This window comes from Sturnira hondurensis, unplaced genomic scaffold (assembly GCF_014824575.4).
Source record: "Sturnira hondurensis isolate 20B ecotype Veracruz unplaced genomic scaffold, ASM1482457v3 Scaffold0015596, whole genome shotgun sequence".
NCBI lineage: Eukaryota > Metazoa > Chordata > Mammalia > Chiroptera > Phyllostomidae > Sturnira > Sturnira hondurensis.
The window spans coordinates 8,308,827-8,327,711 of NW_028088227.1; the positions used below are offsets into that span (position 1 = coordinate 8,308,827).

General features: G+C 44.3%; 1 protein-coding gene across 1 annotated transcript in view; it reads right to left on the bottom strand.

Moving 5' to 3' along the window:
• Positions 1-16,207: 16,207 nt before the first annotated feature.
• PREP (prolyl endopeptidase) overlaps positions 16,208-18,885 on the bottom strand; it is a 100,874-nt gene continuing 98,196 nt past the window's right edge. The window contains exon 15 of the mRNA XM_037064957.1: positions 16,208-17,427. Within this exon, the coding sequence (XP_036920852.1) occupies positions 17,133-17,427 (295 nt within the window). The 3' untranslated portion in view covers positions 16,208-17,132. The remainder of the gene's footprint in view (positions 17,428-18,885) is intronic.

Here is an 18,885-nt window from a genome sequence, read left to right on the forward strand (position 1 = left end):
CCTTTAGTGCGGGGAAACTTTGACCATATCTCATTGCTGATGTTCACGAAGTTCACAGGGGCAGGGGGGAAGCACCAGGAAGATAACCGTGCACTCTAATTCCCAGGAAATTGGCACCTGGTCTTAAGAAACAAGTGTTAGGCTAATATCTAGGGTGTTTGACAATAGCATTATCACCATTCTTTCCGTCTTGAAATGCATTACCTCTTGCTCTGTCATCCTGATGAAAGCACAAGAGGCTTCAGAGCTTAGCTAAAACCTTTTGTACATTTGCGCTAATATCCATACTGATAATAACCGAAAGACACTGAAAGTGGAAGTTCTTCTGGTACTTTCAACTTGTTCCTTTGTACTTGGGGCTGTTTGGCCCTCCTCATTCTTACCATCATTATTTCAAAATTATGCTTTTGTCATACTAATTGTTTCAAGAGATCATCTAGGATTTTGGTTGGGAACGGCTGCTTTCATAGCATACGCATAGCCAAATGTCCCCAGGTGCTAGGTGCACCGGGAGTTCAGAGAGTCGGTGTTCCCATCAAACCAGCCACAGAGGTAACAAAAATAGTGACTGCTGTATCTTGGCGAAGTGCTTTAAAATTGTGTCCAAAATTTTTTTAATTGAGATAACTGTATCTTCTTCTTCCACCCTTAAAACCAATGAAAAGTTGAGATACTAAATATGAACTCATTTTGAATATAAGGTCTCAAATTATTTTGCTTTCCTTTCACCTTCTTTCCCTTCCTCCAACCTTTTCTTGCATTGTAGCGTCTTCCTTACGATCCCATAGAACCAACTTTAAAAAAAATCTTTGTGCGTCAATCATATGTTCCTCCATTTGTTGCTCAGACTCTGGGTTGGGGCTTTTCATTGCTTTTCATGTAGTTTGTCACAAAAGACATTTCTCTGCTTTGGCCTAATTCTTCTGCTTTCTGCTGATTCTTTTTTTTAAAAGATTTTATTTATTTATCTTTAGAGGGGAAGGGAAGGAGAGAAGGAGAGAAATATCAATGTATGGTTGCCTCTCATGAGTCCCCTGCTGGGAACCGGCCTGCAACCCAGGCATGTGCCCTGACTGGGAATCAAACCGCGATCATGTGGCTTGTAGGCCTGAGCTCAATCCACTGAGCTACACCAGCCAGGGGATTTCTGCTGATTCTTAAATATCATTTAGTAAGGAAATTCTCGAGCTGACTCTGATCTCAAAAATTGTCCAATCAAACTTTCTTATTTCATAGGTGTGAATCTGTGGTCTAGACAGGTGACTTGCACTTCCCGAGGACTGTTTCAAGCTCTTCTCAAGTTTCTCAATCTGTTTTCTATTCTCTCAGGTAAGATTTCCCTATTTGTCGTCAGACCCCCGGCCTGCACTCACTGTGACCGGTCCAGGGCATACCTTCCTTCCCTCCATGCATCTCTCCAGCTCCATCACTTCATTTAGGGGGAGGGGTACGGACCCTTGACAAGATGCCATATCTTGTCATCTTCTGCTTCAGGTAAATTTATCAAACCGAGCAGAAATTGTGCATAACAATGCCCACTTCCTCTGATGGTAGTGTAAAGTAACGTTTTCGGAGTCTTTGTCCTCACATCATAGGCATAGGGTTGGCCACTAAGTTTTCCATCTGCTGGCTCTCCGTACTTGTTCTTACGGGCCACACATAACTCACAGAATGTTGATGCTGAGAAAGTGCTTAGCTTAAGTTTGGTCCTGCTCCCTTCTGTTAATGTCCAAATATGCCATCTAGATTTTATCCTTTCTACTTAATTTTTGTGTCACAGGGATTTAAAAAGATTTTTTCTATATTTAAAGTGTGTGGCAAGAACTTCTACTGGCCCAGTTCCTGTGCAGACTTCTTCCTGGGATTTTGTTGAAGATGTAACGTGCTAGAACCACGCCAGTGAAAAGTTTTGCTTTGTAGACTCTTCACATTCGCTGGGTTGTCAGATCCAAGTGGCAGATCAGACGGCAATTTATTCATTTGTGTGGAGACACAGAATAACTGGACTCAGCGTCCCTTTCCCCAGACGGGGCTGGCTAACCCTTACATACCCGGCTTCTTTGCTCAACTTTATCTAGACTTTGGGCTGGACGACAGTTTCCTAAGCCATTGCTCCCTGCTGTCAGTTTACGGTGCAATGGAGTAAAGTGCACTGGCCACAGTCCAGGCCCTGGGTTGTACCCTGGTCACTGCGATAGGTCTTTGCCAGCTACCGGCCCATGATGGGAAATAAGAGACCCTTAGGTGGTTAAGTGGAGCTATTTTAATTTCCATGTTCCTATCAACATTTTCCCAGTGAATATTTGGTTTGCTTAGTCTAAGTTTTGTTTGATTTCTCCCATTAGGATTTATTATTTTCCTCCAAAGCTGGCTTTTCTGGTTCTTTTGCCTCATCTTCTTCCTTAAAGGGTTTATCAAATGCACAACAACTTCTGGATGCAATATTTAACCATGTCAGCGGTCTCCTGTTTCGAGTGTTCTCCCTATTTGCTTTGACAATGAACCCTGGCCAGCTCACCCTGTTCTCTGTGCTCTCCCTTGGTCACTGCTCTCTGCAGACCCCTATCAGCCTTCCATCTGGACAAAATTTCTGGGGAAAGAGTGTGGGTCTCAAGTTTCACAGCACAATAGCGACCTCAGCCTCCACTTACCTGGGTTCCAAACCACACGCACATGCTCAGTCAGCAGCTGCGAACACCTCGACGAATGGCGGCAGATGTCTGTGCCCGCCCCTCTAGGCTATTCCTGGCTCCTGTCCACCACTCAGCTTCTAACAAAGCTTGGCACAGAGATGGGCCATTCCATCTGAGGGCTTTGCTTCATCCTCCTCCACTTGGTCAGAAACCAACAGACTCGAACTGAGATGGTTTGGCCCAAGGCAGTCATCAGAACTCAGTCTCATGGAGGTCACTTCTGTACTGGCTGTAAAGCAACTAACTGTCAGGGCATTCTCTAGCACGTGACTCAGTGTCGCCAAATGGGGTCACATGTGAGACGTGTTCTTTACCATCCACTGTGAACACTTCCATAGCGTTTTGTTTTCCATTTGTTTTCCATTTCAGAGCTATGTACGCAATTGCTCATCTCCCCTGTCTGCTCTCTCACTAAGTCGGAAATTCCTGGCCTGCAGACCCTGACTTATTCACCTCCACCTTACCTACAGCATTGTGCCCTAGGTGGAGTGGAATAAAATGTCTATATAAGGAATTTTGCAAAATATTCCATAGAGCTGTGATTGAGAACGCGCAGAACCATGCGTGGGTGGTGATGAACCATCAGGTAGAAGATGACCTTTCTGCAGCTGCAAGGGGCTTGGGAATGTGAAGTGCTTACGGCACAGGTGTGCCTTCGCTTGACACAGCATTCAGAGGAAAGGAGACTGCGCGTTTGACTCGGTCGTCTTGGTGCATACACATGACCAAAGGCAGGGGTTGGCATGGTGAAACAAAAAGCCACATGGCTTGCTTCATCCTCAATAATCCCTCTGTGTTTTCCCCAAGTTCCCAGTTGAAGCTAATCTGTTCAGGGGAGGTTTTCAGCCCTGTTCAATCGGGAGAGAGGAAATGTGAGGCACAGAGAGAAACTGTTACAGGAAGGGGTTTTTCTGAAGAATGTGTATGTTCTTTGAAATACATGAAAGAATGCATGGATTTACATTTTCTGGCCAGAAATATCTGCTTTGCCTAGAGGGAGGATTAGGAGTACCAATGCAGGAATGCAAAGAAAAAGATTCAATATCCAGCCTTTGACACCCTGAGTAGGACTTCTAGGTCTCCAGAAAATCATTTGTTTTAAAAGGCAAGCTTTGTAAAAAATAAAAATAAAAATAAAAGGCAAGCTTTGTGGAGAGAGGCAGTATCTTTATCGTTTGTTAAGAGCCGTCCTGTGGACCACAGTTAAAGGTAGTGATAGAGAGAAAATGAGTGACATAGGGTAGGTGGCATGTGAGAAAGAGGAAGGAAATGGAGGGAAGCTGGCAGTGAGATGCATGCGTTCTCACCACCCCTCTTGGAGCTGACATCCAGGAGCCGTGGTAAATAGGTGGAGACAAAAGCAAAGGGCTTTGTACCCTGTACCCCTCCATGTGCTGTGGTGCATCCCTGAAGGAGAAGCTGGCTTGACTGATGGGCCTGAGGCAGTTCCCAGCTCTCCACAGCCTGCGAGATGTGTGCAGAGAGCCAGAAGTGGCCCACTGAAGAAATTCAGAGACTCTGGGAGGACAGAGGTCTACCTGGTTCCCGAGGTCAAGAGGAAGAAGCGGCGGAGTGAGGGAATGTGGCCAGTGCGCTGGAGCCAGGTGGTGGGTAACAGAATGTGGTGGACAGAGAGACACACGAGCCTGTTGAACATCCCTAGCCATCAGGGCGGGTCACAGAATAGACCTCCCCTGTGTGGAGAGGCCTGGGCCCTGGAAGGAGGGTGGAGAAAAGACGCCAGCCAGGGCGGAGACTGTCCTTATCAGGGAAGACATTTTCTCATTAAGTTATGTAAGAGCCCTTTGAGTAAAATAGTATTTTTGTTGTTGCTGTTGCTAAAGAAGCTGCAGCTCCTGAGTTGGGGGTGATTTACCCAAGTTCATCTAGGACCTCCAGACTCAGGGCTGAACTCCGCATTCAGCTCCAGCGGTTCATCCAGGTGCTTGACATCACTTTTTCTGCTCCTTTGACGATTTTTCTGCTTTCTGGTTCCCACTTTTAGATGTGTTGTTTAACTTTGAAAGATGCCCAGAATTCTTACAAATAAAATGCAGTGTGATTTGGCACTGTGGTAATGATTTGACCGGTTATCTTTCAATAAGAATGCTGTAGTAATCCCAAATGGAAAGCCCTGCACAGGAGTGGCCAGTGGACAACCCCCTGCCAGCTCTCCCGTTTGGAGCTCATTGGATTTATATTTTAGACACCAAACTCAACAGCAAGTAGTTAAACATAACAGAATATTGACTTTTCAAATGCATCACACTTTCCATTTTCCTTTGGTTTGCATGGGCAGTCTCGATAAAGATCTGTATCAGTGCCCGTATTTTTCTCATTAAGTAACCAAAACAGAAGACTACTACCAAAAGAAACTTTATTCCTCAATCAAGATTTTGTCATAATGTACATACCAGTTTTCCTTGAAAGTTAAAAAGTATATGTACTTGTCACAAGAAAAAAACCAACAAAGGAAGAGGTGGCGGAGGTGCTGGGCCTGAGAAGGGGGCGCCTCCCTTCCCTCGGTTCCGGCTCCCAGCGGAGGAGACCGGGGAAACAGGTAGCAACAGCCTATCACAGGCCAGTACTTAACCGGCTTGCGGTTCCCCAGCTCCTCCTTCTGCCAGCACTTCCCTGCTCAGTTCAACTGCAAAACCAGAGTGGAGGGAGGTAAGTGTTTGGGAAATCTGATTAAATGTCACTCCTCTTATTTTGTTGGGAGATAAAACATGTTCACATTATACATTTAAATCTCACTGGTGTAATATGTATTTTGTCTAGAAATTCCAAGCTGCCCTGACTAGTGTGATTCAGTTGGTCAGGCATCATTCTGCAAAGCAAAAGGCCGTGGCTGGTTCAGTTCCCAGTCAGGGCACATGCCTAGGCCGCAGGTTCGGTCCCCAGGTCAGGGTGTAGCAAGAGGCAACTGACGGATGTTCTCACTGATTGATGTTCTCTCACATCAGTGCTTCTCTGCCTCTCTTTCTCCCTCCCTTCCCCTCTCTCTAAAAAGAAAAAAAAAAATTTAAGGAAGAAAAGAAATACTAGGCCAAGAGTTACCAATGGGAATTAGCTGAAGCTTAAAGAAGTTGGGTGTACGGGCTGTGGAATGTCTTTTCTCCTGTACAAGTATAATGAGCTTAACAAATAATTGCTTGCTTGAGTTTTTGAAATTGCTTAATTTTTTATTTAAATTTGAAAATGTCATCAATGACTGAAAAGATGTATTTAGGACTGGGGCTGACTGTATTTGTCTTCCAGACGGTGGGTGCCTGCCCGACACGGAAGGTTTCCTGTGCTCCACAGCCAGGCACCCTGCCCCACCTGGGTTTTAAAACCTGGGGGCCAGAGCTTGGCAGGTGGCTTTGCGGGGCACTGCAGTGGTTGGGATCTTTAAAACAGGATAATAAGACTGCATATCATGATTCCAAAAGGATTCTATCCATACCACTAGGGAGTTAAATTTAATGAGACTTAGGCAATTAAACAACGGCCTTTCTCAAGAAAAATTACAATGTTCTTGTGTGTGAATTTAACAGAAGTTAGAATACGCCAGGACTTCTCATTTTGCCAATTTTTTAAAATGTAAATTTCAATAAATTTAGGTACATTTAATAATTATGACAGGACTGCAACATCATTACAGAAATCTGAAAACTAGAGAAAATTTTTCCCATAGCTCTCCCTAAGAACTAATACCAGTTGGGTGTGTCTAACGGTGATTCCCCAGCTGACCCCCGTCTGAGTCACCTGGGAAGCTCCTACCGTGCAGACTCCAGGTTCTCCGCTGAGTCAGAATCTCTGTGGGTAGGAGCCAGTGGATTTACATTTTTAACAAGCTCCCCAGTTGATTCTGATTTGCGGCTGGGAGCTGAACTTGCTCATCTGCCCAGTGGATCATTTTATCACCAGTTCACCCTGGGGGCCCACGCCACACATTGCTGCTTTGATCCTCTCTGCCTAAGGGCAGAGGGGCGCCACTCAAGGCTCCAAGTGGGAGGTGACCTATCTTACTTGCTTTTCAAAGCTCACTCTGGAGTTAGTGAGTAGATGGAATTTGCGAGGAGCAAGACTTTGGAGTCAGGCAGACAAACCATGAAACATGGTGGGGCTGGAGAGCAGAGGACACAGCCGGGGCGTGTTTAGAAGGTGGAATTGGTAGAACCTGGTGAAGAAAGAAATAGCAAGCCCTCTTCATGGCTTAGGATAAACAGGTAAGGACTCCTCGCTGAGAGAGGACTCCTGAGAACCTCGTTTGTATGTATCTTGCTTTCTAATTTGCCTCAAATACTTTTCCAAAAGATGGCATTTAAACATGTATTTAATTTAGGCAAAGTATAGCTATCACTAAATTATAAGGCACTCTTTGAGAGGGGAAAAGTGGTAACTTAACCGAAGCGGAAAAATTGGGCAGAGACCTCCTTAATAAAGTGATCCAAATTAATGTCACCAGAAATAAGACATTCATACCAGAATACTCCTGATATTATGCACAACATCACAGTGGGGGGTCTTCTTGCCAAAAACGAATAACTTCATTTATGAGACAACATCACACAAACTAACACTGAGGGACGTTCTATGAAATAACTGACCAGTCCCCTTCAAAGGCGTTCAGGCCATTGAAAGGCAGCAACAAATGGAGGCGCCATCTCGGGCTGAGGGAGCGAAGGAGACAGGACAACTAAATGCGGAGTGGGACCCTCGCAGGAAAGAGACGTTCTGTGAGAGAGCTGGCTGCATTTCAGTGGGCTGCGTAGGGTGGTTCACAGAACCATATCTCCAGGTTTCGATCATTGTTCTCTGATTACAGAAAATGTTAACACGAGGGACATCTGGGTGAGGGGCCGATGGGTTCCCTCCATACAATGTTGGCAATGTTCCTGTACATCTAAACTACGAAGTGAAAAAAATTACACGTAACATTTGTTTGTGCAACACTGTTTGGAAAATATTAGTGAAAGATACTTTTTCTAAAAGGAATATAAGCTGAGATTTGAAAAGAAAAAACTGATACTTGAAACAAGGTTTACGTGAGGTGGCCAAGGTCCATGTGAATTGGTTCTGGTTCCCGTGTGTCTCCCTTCTTCACCTGTTTGGGCTGATTCAGGCCGCATGTCCACCACCTGGATCAGCGGCAGCCCCTGACATGGTGGGACAGCTGGGGGTGAGCTGCGTAACAGCCAGAGTGAGAGGTAGGCAGACTCCTCCTGCAGTATGTGTTCCCTAACTTCTCGTCTGGAATCACCCCTTTCCTACCTCCCCGACGCTGGCCATCCTTTCGCTCACCGAGTAAACCCCACTTCCCCCAGGTTATCTGGCCCAGCCTTGCCAATTCACTAAGAAACAGCAAAGCCAACTCAGGTGTTAGCAAACGATGAAGCCCCTTCCAGCCATCTTCCTTCTGAAAACACATTCACATTTAACAACCATCCAGGCTGAATTAGAGGGAATTTTGCTCTCGGAGGCAAGACCAGAGGCAGTGGCAGAGCCGGGGTGTCCCCCTTGTTCCTGGAGTCTCTCAGGTGTGCAGGACTTCTGGGAACCCAGATGGCCGGGAGCCAAGCGTTCTGGAAAAGGCCAGTTGCAAAGCAACGTCTGAAAGTCCTGGGGGAAGGTAATGTGGCAATATCTGTGTGAATGTCCGTCATTTGCCCCAGGTGAAGAATTCTTACATTTTGATGCTGACTGTGTCTTCAGGTTGACCTCTTGCTTTCAATACTCACGGAAGCCTTTAATATCCTTTGGAACCAGAGCATAGTGGAATAGTTACATTGTCAATTAAATGTAATTCACATTCTAAATTGCTTATCACCATTAAGGTAGTTTATTATCCTTTAAAACAGGATAATGAGACAGCATATCATGATTCTTCAGGTTATTTGGGACTAATAACTCTCATACATGGCCACTGAAACATTTTCTCTTGAGCAGTGGAGAAAATGATAGATTTCTTAGTTACAGCCTTAAAGGGAGCCCGCTCACTTGCCTTTGTGTCACTGCCTGCTTGCCGCTGCAGGGGGTCTCAGCAGGGGGCCCCCGCGCTCCTGAAAGGGGGTGGGGGAGGAGCCTGTGAAGTGGGTTCAGGGCATTCCTGGCAGGACGTGGTATCAGCAGTCTGATGTGCTACAGCAGACTCGGTGGAGGGGCAGCTGTGCCCCCCGAAGTGAATTCTGACATAAGAACCAGTGCTCAAAATAAATAGTCATCTTCCTCCTTGCTTGAACCTGATAAGAAAAAAAGCTTTAATCTCAATTGCTGTCACCTGCTTTTTCTACTTGACATTGCAGTTCTCTAGGTGGCTGGCTATTCCTGGGTGGTGCATGTCCAGAGATTCATGTGCTCCTTTTTTCTTTTTCTTTCACTGCTGGAGTTCATTTTGGCAGCTTGTTCAGGAATAATTCACATACCATAAAACTCACCCCTATCATGTGTGCAATTCCTTTCTTGTAAACTCACTGGATGGGGAGCCGTTACTGTAATCCAGTTTTAGAACATTTCATCACCCCAGTTAGTACCCTGGTTAGTCCAGCCCCCTTTCTACTCCCAGCCCCAGGCGACCCCTTGTCTCTGTTTTGTCTTTATAGATTTGCCTTTTCTGGACATTCATATGAATGGGATCATACAGTATATGATGATCTGTGGCTTCTTTCACGTAGCATCATGTGTTTGAGGTTCATCCAGAGGTGGTAGGGTAGTTTTAGGTAGTTAGGTCCAAATCATTTTTGTGATCGTTGGTTTCTGCCGCCCCCACTCCCAAACTCCTTAGGGTTGCTAAGACCACCTGCTCTTTGAATGGTCCTCCTGCTTCTCCCCCTGTCCCCCTACAGTCGGTTTTTCACATGGTTACTGGGTCTGACCCTGTTCTCTTCCCGCTCAACCCTCGAATGGCCTTACCTGTGCTGAGCCTCCCTGCCTTCACCACTCTGTCCCACCATGTTCACGTCGGAGTTCCAATGTTACCTCCTTAAAGAGTCCCTCTCTGACCTATTTGACTGAAATGTCAGACTGGCCAAAAAGTTCATTTGTTTTTTTCCATCAACTGGCTCTAGTCGTGCTTAGTCATCTTTAACTTCATTCAAGTCCATTTTGTTAGGTTGTATTGTGACAGCTGTCATATCAAAGTGCATTTAGAAAAACCTGTCAAAATTGGTGAAATTTTGGGTAGCCATTTTAACATTGAAGATGGGAGAAAATATGCAACATTTTTGCATAATACTTTGTTATATCCAGAAAGGGAAAAACACAACCGAAACACATAAAACGACTTGCACAGTGTACGAAGAAGGTGCTGGGACAGATCAAGCGGTTTGTGAAGTTTCCTGCTGGAGCTCTCTCGCTGGGTGCCGCCTCGCGGGACGGTAGGCCAGTTGGAGCTGATCACAATCAATAGAGACATTAATCGGGAATCATCAATGTTCTGCCACGTAGGAGGTAGCTGACATACTCAAAATATCTAACTCAGTCAAGTTATTGGTGAAAATGAAAAATTTGTCATTTAATTTACAGAAAACACCATACGGACCTTCGGGCCAACCCAGGAACTGGAGCGTTCTGTCATGACGCTTCTGTGGTGTTGGTTGTAACTTCTCTTTCACTTCGAATTTAATGTGCGTTCTTTCTCCGTTTATTTTTTGAAGAGTGTCTACAGATTTAACAACATTATCTTTTCACAGAACCAGCTTTTAAGTTTTATTCATCTTTTCTGTTCTAGTCTCTACTTCATTTATTTTCATGCTGGTCTTTGTTTCCCTCCTTCTGCTCACTTTGGGCAGTGTTTGTCCTTTTGAGTACCTTTAAGTGCAAGTTTAGATCATTTGTTTGAGGCTTTTCCTGTTTCTTGAGCTAGGCCCGTATCACTATGAACTCTCTGAAAACTGCTTTTGCTGCGTTTCATAGACGGTGGAACATTCGGTTTCCATCTTCATTTATCTCAAGATATTTTTATTCTGTTGAATTCTTCACCAACCACTCACTGTTTAGTAGCACATTGTTTAGTCTCCACGTGTTTGTGGTTTTTTTTCCAGTTTTCTTTTTGTAGTTGATTTCTAGTTTCATACCATTGTGGTCAGAAAAGGTATGTGATACGATTTCAATCTTATTAAATATATTGCAACTTGGTTTGTGGCCTAACATGATATCTGGTCTAAAGAATGCTCCATGTGCATTTGAAAAGAATGTGTATTCTACCATTTTGCATTGGAACATTCTGTAGATATCCATTAAATGACATGTTAGAGCAGATGGCCTTAGAGCCTATGTTTCCTTGTTGACAATTTGTCTGGATGATCTCTTCATTAATGTAAGTGGGGTGTTGAAGTCCCTAACTATTAGTGTGTAACTGTCAGTTTCCCCCTTTAGGTCTGTTAATATTTCCTTTATGTATTTAGGTGCACCTATGCTGGGTGTGTAGGTATTTACATCATCTCTATAACAAGATTATATCATCTTGTTAGAATGATTTCTTTATTATTATGTAACATTTCCCCTTTTCTCTGGTCACAATATTTGTTTTAAAGTCTATTTAGTCTAATATAAGTATTACTAGCCCAGATTTGTTTTATTTCCATTTGTAAGAAATATTTATTTTGCATATCTTCACTTTTAGTCTCTGTGTTTCTTTAGATCTGTAGTGAGTCTCTTGTAGCCAGCATTAGAGCCAGGTCTTATTTTTTGGGTTTTGTTTTCAAGATTTCTATCATTTATTTAATTTTAGAGAGAGGGGAAAGGCAGGAGAAAGAAAGAAAGGACAGAAACATCAATGTGTGGTTGCATCTCATAAGCCCCCTCCTGGGGACCTAGCTTGTAATCCAGGCATGTGCCCCAACTGGGAATTGAACCTGCGACCCTTTGGTTCACAGGCCCAAACTCGATCTACTGAGCCACACCAGCCTGGCCATGGGTCTTGTTTTTTTAATGTATTCAGCCACCCTATGTCTTTTGAATGGAGCACTGAGTTCATTTACATTTAAAGTACGTATTGATAGGTATGTACTTATTGCCATTCTATTCATTGTTTTCTGGAGGTTTTTGTAGTTCTTCTCTGTCCCCTTCTTTTTCTCTTATTCTCTTCCTTTGGGATTTGGTTACTTTTTTAGTGTTATGTTTGAATTCCTTTCTCTTTATTTTCTGTGCATCTATTATAGGTTTGTGGTTTGTAGTTACCCTGAGGTTCATATATAACTTCCTGTGTATATGGCAGGTTTTTTTAGGTTGATGGTCACTTAAGTTTAAACGCATTCTACAAGTACTATATTTTTACTCCACCCACTCCATGTTTTATATTTTGGATGTCATATTTTTATTTATTTATTTATTATAAACAGGATGCATGGATTTTCTTTTAAAGATTTTATTTATTTACTTTTAGAGAGTGGGGAAAGGGGAGAAAGAGAGGGAGAGAAACATCAATGTGTGGTTGCCTCTTGCACACCCCATACTTGGGGCCTGGCCTGCAACCCAGGCATGTGCCCTGACTGGGAATCAAACTGGTGACCCTTTGGTTCGCAGTCCGCGCTCAATCCACTGAGCTACGGCAGCCAGGGCTGATGTCATATTTTAAATCTTTTTTGGTGTATGTTATTATTATTGTAGAAATAGATAATTTTATTACTTTTAATCTTCATACTAGTTTTGTAAGTGGTTGACCCACTACCCTCACTATATGCTTGCCTTTACCAGTGAGATTTTTCTTGCACATATTTTATTTCTAGTTTCGGGCTTTTTCTTTTTCACTTAGAGACATTACTTTAGCATTTATTGTAATGCATGTAAGTGGGGATGGACTCTTTTAGGCTTTTGCTTGTCTGGGAAACGTTACTTCTCCTTCAATTCTGAATGATAACCTTGCTGGATAGAGTACTCCCGGTTGCAGCTTATCTCCTTTCATTACTTTGACTACATCAAGCCACTTTCTGCAAAGTCCTGCTGCAAATCCAGCTGATAGTCTTGAGGGAATTCTCTAGTAGATTACTAGCTGTTTTCTCTCGCTACTTTTAAGATTCTTTTTGTTTTTAACTTTTCATGTTATGATGTGTCTTGGTGCGGGTCTCTTTGGATTCATCTTGTTTGGGAGTTTTTGTGCTTCCTGGACTAAGATGTCTGTTTCCTTTGCCAGACGGGGAAGTTTATTTAGTCATTGTTTCTTCAAATAGGTTTTTTGTCCCTTTCTTTCCCTCTTCTCCTTCTCTATACTGTGAATGTTAGTATGCTTGAAATTGTCCCAGAGGTCCCTTAAACTCTCATTTTTTTCCTTTTTGCTCTTCTGACTGGGTGATTTCCATTACTTTGTTTTCCATGTTGCTAATCTGTTCTTTTACATGATCTAATCTACTGTTGATTTCCTCTAGCATACAAGTATATGTATTTCCATTTTATTTATTGTATTCTTCAGTTCTGATGGGTTTTTAAAAAATAGTTTCTATTTCTTTGTAGATACTGTGTTCATCCATACTTCTCCTGAGTTTGGTTAGCATGCTTATGATCATTACTTTGAATTTTTTACGTGGTAGACCACTTATCTAGGTTTCGTTTAGTTGTTTCTGGGGTTTTGTCTTGTCCTTTTATTTGGAACATAGTCCTCTGTCTCCTCCTTTTGCCCAGGACTCTGTGTTTCTATGTACTACGTAGATCAGCTACACTCAGAGTGTTGAGTGGCTTGTAGAAGGTGTCCTGTGGGGCCAAATAACACAATTCCCTCTGGTAACCAGGGCCAGGTATTTTAGGGGTGTGTTCTGTGTGGGCTGCATGAACCTTCCTGTTCTGTTTGGGCCATGGCTGTTGTGGGGCTCTGTAGGATGTGCCTAGCTGTGAGGCCCAGCCCCAACTGCTGTGGTTACACTGGTGGGTCCAACTGGCCCCTGGTGGTGAGGCCCATTTCCAATGGCTGCAGGCATGCTGGTGTGTGAAGCGGAGCCCCAGCGTTGCTGGCTGAGGGGGTTTGGCTGTGACTGCTCCTGGCATGCTGGGATGTGGGGCAGGCCTTCACAGTGAGTGGCTGAGAGGCCTGGTCTCACTGTTGTGTGTTGGTGGGCAGGGGCTGGTCCCTCAGTCCCCTTTGGGGTTGCTTTCATGCCATCTACCAGGTGTGGGAGGGGGGGTTGGGACACCACTTTGGAGGCTTCCTGGGAGCTGGGGGACAGGGTGCTGCTTCCTGGGTGATGGGGATGTGCTGCCTTTGGAGAGTGGTTGTGCTGGGTGAGTCCTCAGGGAAATGCCAGGTAGAGCAAACAGCAGGTTAATGGAGGGTGTCAGACCTGGTGTCCACCAGGTGCTGGCTTGGTGGAAGGAGAGCAAACAAAGCAAAGAAAGAACAATGCCCACCATGGCCTGTGTCCCTAGAGAGAGTGCCAACAAATCCTTCTGGCGTGTATCTTAAAATCAGTCAATATATCTCCTTCACGTATGACATGGGTCCCTTTCAAACTCTTGTCTGTGCTGTGACTCAGAGTGAGTGAATTTGTGCATGGGGCCTTTAAGCAAGGATTCTCAGTTTCCCACAGCCCTCAACTCTCCGGAATACAAGCCTTGCTGGTTTTCACAACTAAGTATTAGAGGGCTCCTCTGCCTTGGGCAGGCTCCTAGGCTGGGAGCTTGATGTGGGTCCCAGATGTCTCACTCCTTGTAGGGGGAGGCTGCTGAAGTGGTGATGTCCCTCCTGGTTATGGATGCTGTACTGCTGCCCCTCATACCCTCTTGAATGTGGCTTTTTCTTTATATCCTCCACTGTGGAGATCTGTTCTGTGGGTGTTCAGGTCGTTCTCGGAGGTAGTTGCTTTCTCTCTCTCTCTCTCTCTATATATATATACTGAATTGGTCAAAAAGCTCATTTGTTTTCTTCCATATGATGGTGCTAGTAGTGCCTGGTTGTCTTTTACTTCATTTGAAACCATTTTGTTGGATTGTATTGTGACAGCTGTCACATCAGTGTGCATTTAAAAAATCTTTTCAAAATTGGTGAATTTTTGTGCAGCCATTTTAATATCAAAAATAGAAGGTATGCAACTGTTTTGGCATATTGTGCTTTAGTATTTCAAGAAAGGTAAAAATGCAACAACAACAACAAAAAGATTTGTGTAGTGTATGGAGAAGGTGCTGTGATTGATCAAGCCAAAAGAGGTTTGTGAAGTTTCTAGGTACTGTTGGTTGACACTTTGGTCAAATAGTTCTGCTGTGGGGATGCCTTATGCATTGGAAGATGTATAGCAGCACTCCTGGCCTCCAATAGCAGGGAATAGCCAACGTACTCAAAATATCTAAGTCAGTAAAGTTATTGGTGAAAATGAAAAAGGTGTCTTTTGGATCCAAGATGGCAGAGAAGTGAGAGCTACACTAATCTCCTCCCAGGACCAATCTGTAATTACAACTAAATTGTAGAGAAATCATCTTAACTAACCAACTGGAAAGTAGCTGGAAAGTCTTATAACCATGGACAGACAGAATAAAACACTTCAGCACGATGGAATTGGAGCAAGTGTGGAGATTTAAGGGCTGGCTGGGCTCCCACAGGCAGCAGCTGAAGTTCCAGAGGGATATTTCAGCACCCATGCGGTTCCTCTGAGAAGTGTGGGGTATAAACCCTAAGCTTGCTCCCCAGCCTACAACACCAGAGCTGGAAAAGGAACCCAGATAACATCCAGATGTGAAAAGTAGCAAGTGTTCTGATGCCCAGGGAGAGACTGCTGGAGACACAGAGAGCCTTTTAAAGGGCCAAAGCATAAAGTTTCATTTGCAGCCACTTACCATGGGCTTTGGCCGAGGGAAGGCAGAGTGGACTAGAGATGCTTGAGGTGAGTCTGGGGGGGTGGGGGGGTGGCTCTGGGGAGAGAACTGAGGGAACAGCCATCAGGATCCCTGTGCTGAGTCATCCTCCCTTACTGCCAGAGCCTTCTCTCTCAGGCAGAGCACTCCTCTGTGAATGGCATCAGCCTGAGGGGAAGCAATACACTACCAGGGACGAGGTCTGCAACCCAGGCAGGTGCCCTGACTGGGAATCGCACCGGTGACCCTTTGGTTCAAAGGCTGGCAGTCAATTCACTGAGCCACACCAGTCAAGTTAAGCTTTTTAAAAAAAGGTTAAGATACTTCATACAAAACAGATAATAATTCTTTTTGTCATGTCTGATGAAACAAGACAAAGAAGAAACTTTTTTTTAAAAAAGATTTTATTTATTTTTAGGGAGAGGGCAAAGGAGGGAGATAGGGTGGGAGAAATGGGGAGAAAAAATCAATGTGGGAGAGACAGTCAGTTGGTTGCCTCTCGCATGCCCCCCACTGGGGACCTAGGCAGGGCCCTGACTGGGAATCGAACCAGCGACCTTTTGGTTTGCAGGCTGGCACTCAATCCACTGAGCCAAACCAGGCAGGGTGAAGCTTTTCTTCTCATAAATTAGACCAGCATTTCCCAAACTGATGCCTTAAAACTTTTTTACAGACAGTAGTTTGGGGGAACAGTAGACCCTCCTCTTGAGGATGCAGGGTGGTTGTGCGGGGTCCAACCCCACTTTTTTAACACGACTTTCTATTTCCAGAAGGTGGTCTCTGGTGGTGTGACGGAACAGCCTGGAAAATGCTGGAATTCTTAGTGTAACATAAGTTTGGATAAATGTATCTGTCTGGATAGTTCACTCCTGTGTTCTCCGTGTTATATCCCAGTGCTCTGATTTCCAGTTATGCTTCGTGACATGTTGGTAGACAAACAGATGCATAATCTTTAGTTTATGGTCCACTGATTTTTCAAAGGAGGCATCGAAACCAAGAGCCCCAGATTAGGAGGTGGCTGAGTAGCTAACCTGTGAGACAGCGACCACCTCTAATAGCTTCATCACCTATAAACAAAGGAACCGCAATCGATGCCCTCAACTGCTTTCTGGGGCTAATACTCTATGACTTCATTTTCAGAAATTAATTTGTGTGGAAAGGTCAACTGCTTACTCCCATGGAAAAGTGACATGATCCAATGACTGCGCTTCTGGAATTGCCCTTGACACAAAGGAAGCAGAAATAAAGCCTCCCATGCTTAAAAAGCATTTATTGTTGCTGCAGAGACGTCTTCGTGAGAACAGTTCTCACATTTATTTAGAGAGATATTGGTTGGTTATAGAAGCAAATTTCACTGAGATGTTATATATGAAGTATGCCTATGAATCTTAATTCAGTTATCTAATAGTCACAATGTGTTGGCTGCCATTTAGTTATTTACCCAAACATGCCTAAAAACAAAACAAAACAAAAAAAAACCACCAAAAGGCCAAGGGCTTGCTAAAAAGGAGAAGCCTAGAAAAGATAAAATCGACCCTGCAGCAGTTCGGTTCGACCGCAGTCTGTGCGTGCAGGAACCGTGTTCACTTGGGGAGTATTGTGCCCAGTGGTTTCTCGGTTTAATGGTGTGAAAGCCCTTGAGGTTTTCTGCGGCTGTCCGGAGGGAGTGGGGAAATCCATTTACTGAATCCAGTCAATGTTCAGGCACCGCGCTATGAATGCAAACATGTCTGAAACTTCTTCTATCACTTTGGCCGTGGGCTTCCCAGCCCCGTGGCCCGCCTTGGTGTCCACGTGGATAAGCAGGGGGTTGGTTTGCTTCCGGCTGCGGCCCACGATGTACTGAAGGGTGGCAATGAACTTGAGGGAGTGAAGTGGGACCACACGGTCATCGTGGTCGGCAGTGAGGAGAAGCATGGATGGGTACTGGATGCCGTCTGCATCTGGTAACTTCACATTATGTAACGGAGAATATCTGAAAGGCAAAGGTACTCTCATGATGCCAAGTATCAAGAATGGAGTTGTTTTCTCACTCAGATAATCAAGGAGGACTGCTGGGCACAGTAACCTATGTGGCTAACCTGCCTAACATCACTCGCAGCAAGGACTGCAGCTAACGAGTACATCAGTGACCACTGCGGACTGCGCTTGCTCGGTTGTTTAGAGCTTAATTGGCCAGGGCCACTGGAAATTGGAAAGAGCTCTGTCGTTTATTTGGCTCCTACGTGGGAGGACTATATAAGAAAAAGAACTCACAGGCCTGTTGAAATAGCCCCACCTATATGCACACATACTGTCTTGAGTGTTTTCAGAGCTTTAGCCTTATTTTTTCACTACTACTAAGTGGACTGATTTTCTTTCTAAAACACTAGTTGTGGATATAATAGGTGTGAGCCTTTCTTATGTTGAAGAACTTGAAATCAGCTTTCTGCACCTTTAATATCTATAAAACCTTTATTCCAGGCTCTGCTTGGCAGTCTTAGGAAGACCGCAGGCCCTCTCTGGGCCTACCTCCCAGTCTGTACCCCTGGGCTGGGTGCTGACCTCCTTCTGGCTCCAGCAGAAAGCAGCTGCCTCTGGCCAGTGGAGAATGAGTTCACCCAGGAGCAGAGAAGGCATCTGCTGAAGTACAAGGTAAGTGGCCAGTAACATTAACTAAAGAGGTTTTAGAATAAAAGCATAGTTGAATTCAATAGTGACTGATAATAGTTAAGAGAGGGAAATCTCTGGACAGTTTGTCTTTATATTTCACTCAATATGGGTGTCATGGTTTTCAAAGGGTTCAGGATTAATGAATACAATAATATTTTAGTTAAATTTTATTTTGGAGGGTAGTTGAAAAAGGTAAAATTTCTAGTCAGTTAACCAAGTCAAGGCTAAACATTCTGGGGTTTAGTCTCCAACAGACAAGATGGGGTGGCAATGGACTGGTCTTCTGACCTCATTTCACAGTGGTTTTGGACCAGCCCCAGTGCTCCAGATAGCAGTGCTGTGGGGAAACGAGTTTGGAAAACTCTGCCTATTAATATAACCCCACCCCGGCCTTTCCCCAAGATTCATATACCATGTGCGTACATTAAAGACTCAGAAGTTCTGTAGGGAAAAAAATCTGTTAGGCTTTATTTATCCAGCTCTTTGCGGCGGGCTCCCATTAATATCCCAGGTGGTGCTTCATGGGGCATACTCCAAGGGTGGAGGGTTCGAGCAGCGTCTCGTGAGACCCCTTCTGGCTCTAGTGTATGGGGCTGAGCGCCGCTCATATTTGGGAGCAGCAGGTAAGTGGAAATGCATGATGGTGAGTGCTCAGTTGGGAAATTAAAGTCCAGAGCAGGACTATATAGGGGTAGGCAAAAGTATGTTTACAGTCGTAATGCAAATAAAACAATAATTAATAACTAATGCAAGAATAAACTATGTTTCACATACTCACAAC